At 41.6% G+C, this 10,057-nt stretch overlaps 1 protein-coding gene across 1 annotated transcript in view; it reads right to left on the bottom strand.

Moving 5' to 3' along the window:
- Window positions 1-4,693: 4,693 nt before the first annotated feature.
- Window positions 4,694-10,057, bottom strand: part of THOC2 (THO complex 2) — a gene marked incomplete at its 5' end in the record, with an annotated part of 32,356 nt that continues 26,992 nt past the window's right edge. Inside the window, 5 exons of the mRNA XM_010191590.1 lie at window positions 4,694-5,554; window positions 8,771-8,818; window positions 8,919-8,995; window positions 9,599-9,756; window positions 9,833-9,902. Of these exons, the coding sequence (XP_010189892.1) occupies window positions 8,791-8,818; window positions 8,919-8,995; window positions 9,599-9,756; window positions 9,833-9,902 (333 nt within the window). The remainder of the gene's footprint in view (window positions 5,555-8,770; window positions 8,819-8,918; window positions 8,996-9,598; window positions 9,757-9,832; window positions 9,903-10,057) is intronic.

Raw genomic sequence — 10,057 nt, 5'->3', positions numbered from 1 at the left:
ACCCCCCTTCTACCCCCACAGCACCCTGGTTTTGCCCATCGCAATTTAACCAACACTTTCCACCCATGCTGCTGTGACAACTTTCAGTGCAGGGCTGGCATTTTCGGAGAGGGAGAGGTGTTTGTTATGTGCTCAGGGAGCAGATTTTAATATCAGGCGAAGCTTTTCAACAAATATTGGATTTGAATTCCAAATGTGGGCTGAGCAGGCTAATTACCAAAAACCTACAAAATTAATGTAAGAGCCACAGTTTGATCTGAGGCAAACAAATATAGATGGTATTTATTTAATATTCCCCTGCCCTTTTAAACAAGGGAAGTTTGCTATATTCAGGAAAAATAGCTTATTATAAAATAGCTGAAGCTGTGACCCATCACAGATGCTGCCGATTACACAGAGCAATTAGAATATCACATCAGACAAGCCACACCAGAAACAGGGCTTAATTAATGGGTGCTTTGTGCCGGGTTTTCCCCAGGGCCATAGACCAGGAGTGCAGCAGGGTGCGCTGCCAGGGCTGCCCTCCCTGCCCAGCCCTGGCTGTTCTCCACAGCTCTCTCGCAGTCAGTGAAGTGAGCTAACGGGCACGCCGGTGGCACTCACGGCCAGCAGCCTGGCCAGCTCTGGAAACATCGTCCCCTTCTTAGGTCCCCTCTTTCCATACCTTCCCCAGCCCGCTGAGACTCACTGACCACCCCCCTATTTCCACTCAAGGTCTCCAGCCTTCCCCCACACCGTAAGAGTCTGTCCCCATGGCCCCTCGCAGGCAGTCAGGACATTGCAGGGCACACCTGAGCTATCTCAGCTGTGGCACACGCATTCACAAAGTGTAGTCATTTCCTTCTGACTGCTGGTGCATCTCCGGACTTGCCACACCAGTGACAGGGTCAGCACAACCATCCCGTGTCCCTTCTCCTCCGCCACTGCTGCTCACGGGGCCAGTGCAAGCACCACGCTGCTTCTGCCACAGCGGCACTGCAGGCGAGGGACCAACGCTCCTGCCAGGGCAGGTGTGTGGTTCCTCAGAGATGAATTTTGATTGTTTCAACTCGCTTCTAGGTGTCGGGGCTGACAGAAAGGCTGCTGTTTTGTTTAGAGATTACGCCATGTTCAGAGACCCCAGGGTGACCTTTCATGCCCAGCTGAACCCATCTCGGTGTGAGCTGCTGCTGCAGCCCCAGCTGGGGGCCACACACACCATCAACCAAAGCCTCACCTCATTTGCACTCCAGTGAATCCCCACGGAACAGAGTGACTTTGATGGAAGTATTTCATTTTGGACTACCCTAATGAGTTAATTAAAAGCACCTGAGGATTTCACTTGGTTGCTCTCCTTTTCAGTAATCCTTTCTCATCTCTAATTAGCTGGGTACTTCTTACTCAATTCCCTTCCCAATTTGTCTGTGTCTTTCTTGCAGTGCAGGGCAAGGTTTATAATCTTCTCGGATTCAATCAGAAATAACCTCTAATTAATAAGGACAAAGCTAATCAGAAGCATTTTACTCACCAAGTCCATTAAGCACTACAATTTCTCCATATTTAGTACTTTCAAATACAGGCAGCAAGATGACACCCCTCTGTCCCCAATCCCAGATTACTGGGATTACAAACTTACCTTCACAGAGCACCAGGGATACTCAATTTTGGTTCCTTTGTAGGATTATATTAAACGGATTATATTAAAAACAAACAAAAATACCCCAAACAGAAAACAATCAACCAAACAGAAAAACCCCCACAATACTTAAGACAAATAAGGCTCTGTGTTTAATAGCACTGATACTTGATACAAAAACGTTAGGTTTTTATCATTATAGTCAGCAAATATTTGATTAGCTATAGGCTTGCTTTTGTTAAGGTTGAATCCATGCAAAAAATCTATTTCTAAACACTCTTGGGAATAGATCAAATTCATTTGCTCTGTGGGCAGTACCTGCAGGCCAAGATCATTATCTGCAATTAAAAATCTGTCCACTTACAACTCCTTACAAGGCAGTCATGTCAAGTGGGCACACGCTCCATCATCTGCCTCAGTGTCAACAGTCCCATGCTCTCAGGCACGGCAATAGCTCAGGTCCCCCTCACCTCTGAAAACACCCAGGCTCATCGCTTTGGGCACAGGCTAAGGCATGTAAAACATCTTTTTAAACAGAGAAACAAAGTTCTGTACGGAGAAAAAAACTGATGTTGTAGTTATTCGAAAGGTCTTTGTCACCGTAACATTTTGCCCACTGTTTGTCACGTATTTTGTGAACCATCAGTTCTTTTAAGCACCAGCTAAAGCTTCATGCTGTTTCATTAGGCACAACACTGTTAAGCACACTACCATTGTAGAACAGAATGTACCTTACACACTTTACTAGTTTAAAACAGTCATTGCAGGCAAATCCTGAACAAACACCAACCCTTGAGCCACACCACGCTGCCTGCCTCAGCTTCACCTGCTGATGCAGATTCCTGTCTGTCACCAAGGAAAGCCCTTGGAAACTCAAGCTCCTCATGTTTTTGGACAAGGGGGAAAGCGGGACAGGAAAAAGCAATACAAGCATGATGCACCACATAGAGCAAAACAGTTTAAACACAGCATACAGCAATTAACTTACCATTTAAAATATTATTTAAATTAACATCACCCTATTTCCTTGTGCCTTTTTATTTAAGAGTTCACATTTGAGCATTTAAATCGATCCAGCCGTCTCAGAGCAATCAATGAAAATTAGTTTCCTTCTACATAGTGGTATTTCATATGCTTCTACGTCAGCAAACCCGATTTCGCAGGCCTGCTCAGCGAGGACTGATGTCCCTGTGTAAACTAAAAGTCTACTCGGTGGATGTGTACTAATGTCACTAATAAGCATCAGTGAACCTCCTTCTGGGAAGGCACAGCCAACAGAGCATTTTGGGGAGTCACTGCTGCTCCACGCGTAGCGCTCAGCTGAGGGAAGCAGAATGAAGGCAGCAGCAACCAGCGTGGTGTGCTGACAGCAGCGGAACAAACCACAGCAGTCCAGCGGGCAGAATGAGTCGTCTGCTTGTCAATCTGGAAGTGTAACCTCGAAAAACATGACCATCTTTTCCTGTTAGAGATGGTGAAAACTGAGAACACACTCCTTCATGTAATAATTCCAGTCTTACAAGGACTGGAACACATTACAGTCCTGGGAGAAGCTGTACCTACATGAAGTCTGTCTTTGTTATCAAGATGCTTTACTGCACTAAAATAATTCAAGCTACTTAGATTCCCACCTGCTCCAGGAAACTGGTCCTTAACTCACGTGACTTCGCCTTTTAAAATAGTTGCTCAAATTAAAGGGACTATGATTGGCTTTGTATTTGCTGTGCCATTCAAAAAAAATAGAGGGTAATCTCACTGCAGCCTTTGGGCAGCGGCTGCAACAGCTCTCACTACTTCTGCTCGTGATCTTCTGAAGCTGCATGAGGACTAAGGCTGCAAGGCTTCACAGTTCTGTAAATATTTCAGTCTTAATATTGTGAAATGTCCCCACTGGCATCAGATCGTCTCCTGCACACCCCAGCAGAGTTTTATTGCATCAGTTCTGAAAAGAAAGCAGATCCTTACCAAACGGATGAGGAGCAGAATTTAAATTTTTAAGATACAGAAGAGACAATAAACACAAAGACTGAAGAGGAACGACTTGGTCCAGTCTGATGCTACAATTCAACTGGTTTGATATGTAAATGGCACCAAAAGGAGAAGTTCTCTCTCTCCCTCCAGGTCACCACTTCTCCTTCTACCATACCTGCTGTCTGCAGAAGCAAAGGAGGGCTAAGCTGAGGCTTACAGAAAGCTGGCTGTCTCACAGGGCTCTGGGCAAACAAAGGAGCAATTGCACTTGAAGTTTCAATTGGTTCTGCAGTCCCCGGAGCAAGAATTGGGTGCAGTGAAAGAGCACGAGAGATCGGCCACCTCCAAAAGTTAACAGGAATCGAGCTGTAACAGCAGCTCCTGTTTGTATGAATACGTATTGATTCGGATTTTAAACTGCTGCACCTAGGCCAAAAAAGCTCAGCTTCCAGTTACACTTTTTTAATCACTAAATAGCGAGCAAAGCCTCTAGACAAAACACTGGAATCTCCCGTTCCAAAGGCCACCAACAGGCATTCTTTCACAACCCACATCTGCTAGCTGCAACAAGCTAATGATCCATTTACTGAAGGAAATCCACACCTCCGGGCATGGGGGTGTGTGGAAATTAGACATGAACGTGACCTAAAGGCTTCCAGACCTCAACATTTCCTGCCCCTGTGAACATCTCAGGTGGCAGCTTCACCAAAAAGTGACCTACCACGTCATGTCCTTTTTTGTCAGGGATTGAACTAAACTGGTCAAACTAAAATACATCTTCAAGACACCTAAGTCACTCTAATTTGACTGGGGGGGGGAAGGCACCAAAGATCTTAATGAGCTGTGGATGAGGAACAAATGCCTCAAAAGAGACGTAAACTTGCCTGAATGCAGGAAGGCAAACCCCGAGCTTTTCAAATCCACTGGAGAAGCACAGCACATGTGTCACTTCACAGCAGGCACCACGCTGTGCAACCAACCCTCTGCATCCGACCAGCACGCAGGTTCAGAGGGCTTGTGAGGACAGAAACACCCTCCTGCAATCCCAGCTAACACAAAAATTCAGCTACAATAAATAAAGCAATAAAGTGACCACGCACAGAATGATTTACGACCCATTGAGAAAACTATTGTTTATTTAGAAAAAAGGTTACACTGGTAGAATTCAGCAGATAAAAAAATTCTTTTTTTTTCTTTTTTTTTTTAAAAATGTCATTGTGAAACTTCTCAGACTAAAGTTCAGCAATACAAAGCTTCTGTAGCTGTAATTGAAATTTATTTCACTTTTGAAGAGAGCATTTCCAATCAATCTAAAAACAACATGACAAACAAAAGGTGTGGCAAGGGACAACTGAGCACAGGTTTGGGTGGGGATGGAAGGGCAGGGTTCGTTCTTTGTTTCTTTAAACAAGTCAACGTTGTACACAATATACAAATAATCCCTAAGCATTGCATGAAAACAGTGCTCCCACTTGACTTCTTTTTTTTAGTCATTGATATTAAAAACAGGCCAAGTAATAAATAAAAACCGAGTTTAAATGAGGTAAATCCAAAAAGGTTCAATAACTGTTTATTTGTGGTTTTCAAACATCTAAAAGAATGCATTTCAGATTTAAAGAACTACTAAACTCAGGCAGTATTTCTGACAACCTAAAGTGGAACTCTGTACACGTGAAACCTCATTTGCGCTATGGCAACTGTTTGTTTGCAGCACATTGTGCTAAAATATGGAATAGGTAACACTTTCAGCCAGGTACTGAAAATAAATGTGTAAGAAACTAAGCAACAAGTTAAAATACAGTAATGTACAACTCAACAATTAAATCCTCAGCATGGGGAAATAAAGCAGAGAACTAAATAATTTAAGGAGATGCAGATGGGTCCTCTTCATTCACAAATTTCTGTGCAATCTATACTCTGGAAAATACATTTCTGGTCACAGCTGGATATCTTCCATTTCAATCTCACCTGCAATGAAGGCATACGTCAGTGGAATTCGATGCTGTTCAAATGAATACCACAACTTAGCATTTTATTCCATCCACAAGTCAAAGAATGAGGGAGGAAATAAAATTATTTTCATCATTCATCCCCTAACTCCGGTTTAATCCACAGCAAGAACTATGTTAATGTGAGCACTGCACTGTAGGTGGTGAAACGCTAATTTAAAAGGTACAAATAAGAAACAAGTGGTCACCTGTGAAGGTAAAAACTTTTAGAAGTACACCCACCTCAGAAAGTTATTATCTCTAAATTAGGCAAGAAATAAATGCAGTCAGTCAGATGTTGTACACTAGGAAGGATGTTATAAGAGATTTAACAAACAGGAACACGGGATTGGATTCCACAACCGTGCTGTGGAAAAGCGTTTTCATCACACTCTGCTACTCAAACAGTGCGGTGTTGTCAGTACCCTAGGCCAGATGCTCCAGTTCGGCCCCCTACGTAGCTGGATGTGACTTTCACTGTGCGACTGATGCTTACCTAAGCACTTGTTGCTTAAATTATGATGGAGACATAAAACCACAGCTGTGTTTTCGTAACTGATGACAATCCTCACTTTATACTGAATTGCTGGTCAAGATAATACTTCACATTTTACTATTAAAGAAGCTGCAAGTCCTCAGTAGTGAATTTTGTCTACCAAGACTGCTTTTTTTCTCCCCAAAAAGTAACAATTAAAGAAATCGGGGGGGGGGGGGGGGGGAATCCCCTTGTATCTACCCACAGAAATCACACAGTAATGGCTAGGAAGGACAAAGAGTCAAAAACATTCCAGTAAATTCTTTCCAGTGAGCGCTCATAATTTTCTCTTTGGAAGCTATTCATGGAAGCACCTTCTATTATTTTAAGAAGATGAAACAAAAGAAGTAGTACTAGGAGGGAATAACCTGAACACCTATCCCTTTTTCTACCAACACCCTTCCAAAGAGCACGCAGTATCAGCACGAGCTTCGTGAGCCACAACCCCTCCACACACTTCCCCTCAGCTTCAAACGTCGCCAAATAAAACTCCCAAGACCCTTTTCCAATAACCTCCCCTTTGCTCTGAGATTACAGTTCACATGTGGAGACTTTTTCCAGAAGACATTTCCAGATGACTGGAAGATTTCCGAATTCTAATTCTGGTTTTGGTCTGTTTTGTTGGACCCTCATCAGCACACTTCTCAAGTGTGTTGATGCACACACACTGCACTGCACTTCAAGTGTTAACACAAGCCACCCTATAATCCTTAGGCCTTGGGAAAGAATTCCCAACAGCAAAGCATTTACACCTTTCACACATCGTTTTAGTTAGACAGAGGCAAACAGAACAATCTGGGACTATGGCACAGTCTCTCTGACACCTGAAGCAAGTACAGCCACTACAAAAGCACTGTTAATTTGAGAATCCACAGCCAATAAACCTCTCCAGTAAGTTGTGCCATTTACTATCACCTTAAGTATTCTCAAACATGATACCCATGTAATTGAATTCCAAAAACAATGAGGGTGGAAGGGACCTCTGAAGACTGTCCAGCCCAACCAACATCCTTCCTCAAAAAGCAGAATTAACCAGAGCAAGTTGCTCAGGGCTGTGGCCTGCCAAGTTGGGTTTTGAACAGCCCAAGGATGGCAGCTCTGCCAACTCTCTGGGCAAACCAATACAGTCTCTGACCACTCTGACAGTAAAGATTCCTTGCCCCAACCTCCCACCCCCGTATCTCTAAATGGAATTCATAAGAAATCGTGTTTGTGAACGGCAGCATCACTTTCTAGACCTGCCAAGAAAGTAATGAAAACAACCCTCAGCCTCATCGATCCTTCTTCATAATCCGAGACAAAGAAGGACTTGTGCAGTTAAGAGTTGTCTTCCCTCTCTCTGTATCAGCTTGATAAAAAGGAAATCTCTGCCTGCCCTATATGTTGTTGAGTAGTCACAACAGTGTTACTCCATGAAAGCAAATAATCTCAAACCAAAATGTGTGACTGAATAAAAAATTGTTTCTACTTCATTTCTGCTTGTGTTCACTTTGAGTGCTCACAGAATATGCAAAGTTTTAACAAAGACAATCCATTAATTCTAAATAGAGAACAAACATAATTATAAAGCACTTGGACAATTTGTAAACGGAGAGAGAGAAGCCATATTCCTTTATATTTGTTGAAGACTACCAGTTGTTTTCACGTTTACCCAACACATACTTCTTAAAATGTGAAAGTGTCCACTGCTTTATGTGGAAAGATTGGTAGCAGAATGTGATTCAAGTTGGCCAGGTCAGGTGAACTAACTAAGTTCACCAAGGCATTTTCCTTCCCAAGTAACTGGAAACAAAACGTTCCAAGACTCTTAAAATGGCTAGAGGTAGAAGTGGATTAAAAAAACACCCTCAAATCCCTACAACTAAGTTTAAGTCTCCACATACTTGCATAGGCCTGAAAAAAAGATTCAGAACACTATCAGCTTCAAAGAACAATTTATTTTTCTAAAAGCTTTAGTCTGAAAAAGTCTATATATTTACTCAAAATATACTCTGTAGTGTCTGCGGGTTACTCAAAATACTCCCTGGGGTTTCTATGTGTTACTCAAAATATACTCTGACGTTTCTTTTCTTTCTGCAAATAATCAATTCCTCCATGTGAAAATTTTCCTTTGGTTTCTTCCTCCTCAAATCTGAGCAGATAAAAAGATTAAGAGAAAGAACTGACTTACTACACTATGAAACATTTTCGGTTTAAAGCTAGTGCTTTTGTTAAAGATAAAATAAGAAAAGGATACAAAAACAGAGTTTTCAACGTATTAGGCAAGATTTTCTTAACTGACAGCTAGAACATCAAGATGGATGACCACTGGGATCACATTGACCGACCTTTGGTTTTGCATGGCAACCTTTGTTGAAAAGGGTGCTAAATATGCCCCTACACCAAACACTGCTGATTACCCTCTCCCTCCCACCCCCCAGGCTCCCACTTTCTTCTGGAAAAAAAAAAAAATTGAGCACCTACATGATCTCTATGGCAAAGATGGGGAAAGATCTTTTTCCCTGGGACAAAATTTAAAAAAAAATTTTAAATTCCCCAAAACCCCACCCTGGCTTATTGTGGCCCTTTCACACGCAGGGTGTTTTGCTTGTATATCCTTTGTATGTCCAGGCAAAAGAAGCCACAGGAGATAAAGTCAGAACAAATCACAAAAATTGTTACCTTGACTGGAACAATCTTCATTATCTGTGCTTGTCTGAAGATTTATGAGTAGATTCAGCGTTAAGGGGAAAAAAAAATGTGTTTTACTACATACAACAAAAAAGGTAATTTTCTGTATTTTTCTGAAATTTAATATGTAAAAGGATATTGTTTCTTTTCTTCTTTCCCTCCAGTGCCGTCTCGTTTTTCTTTCTTTTCTGTTTTTTCTTTATCATGTCTTGATTCCTTTAAAAAAAACCCCACAGGTTTATTAAAGCATACACTGTACAGTCTGATCAGAAGGATTATACATATTTCAAGTTGCAACTGGCCACAGCTGAAAAAACCCCATCAGTCAGAATAACAGTAACCTGCTTCTAACTGCGTCTTACAGCTGCATGATAACTGCTGTCACTACAGACTTAGAGCTGGGAACTATTGTTTTGTGTTTCACAAATATGACTACAACATACATACAAAAAAAAGCTGTGCTGACACATGCACTTGAAGAACCCGAATACAAGCAGACTAGCGTACATGTAAATTAACCCTGCTTTCACATATTTACTCACCAAAACAGTCTGTACTATTCAAAAACTAAAGTATAAGTTCTGAATTTTCCCAGCTACTGCCAAAATGAGCTTATGCCTCCAATTTATCCTGCCAGGAGTGACTGCTGAAATACTTAGAATCACAAGATACCAGAATTTCCAGACACATTTTCCTACACATTCACAGCATATCTTTTTAATTTAGGCCATAAAGCAGCAATAAAATCTACAAAAAAACAAGAATCAGCTTGTTCTGTCAAGAAAATCAAATCAGCAAAATTCGAATAGCTTATTTTACCTTTTTGCTACCAGAGGAGCTCTTCTCCATCTTTTCTGCTTTAATTGAATCGCCTTTCTCTTTTCCTGAAGATTTTGACTTGTTCTTCTCCTTTTCCTTTTCATTTAAGCGAGGGGAATCAGAAGGACTTTCACTTTTACTATGTTTTGAAGAGCCAGCTAAAAACACAACAGAAAGTTGTAATTCAGAAGAAGTCAAAGCCTCACACTCGCACACACACAAAGAAATACGTACTTGTCCCATTTTCCTCTTTGCGTCGTTTAGTTGAGTCCTGTGGTACCTCTCGGTCACTGTTTGAATGATCCTGGCACCAAATACAATTATATGCAGATGTTAGCAGATTAAAATATACTCCTGAAGCAGCACTGCTTATAACGTTATTTTGGAGAACTAATTTCAATACTTAAAATGTAACTGAGTTACTACATCTTGTGTAAAGCTCATTGAGATCGGTTTTGA

Source organism: Mesitornis unicolor, unplaced genomic scaffold (genome assembly GCF_000695765.1).
Source record: "Mesitornis unicolor isolate BGI_N332 unplaced genomic scaffold, ASM69576v1 scaffold17940, whole genome shotgun sequence".
Classification (NCBI taxonomy): Eukaryota; Metazoa; Chordata; class Aves; order Mesitornithiformes; family Mesitornithidae; genus Mesitornis; species Mesitornis unicolor.
Note: the sequence above shows the minus strand (reverse complement) of the source record. Positions and strands in the feature narration are given on the sequence as shown.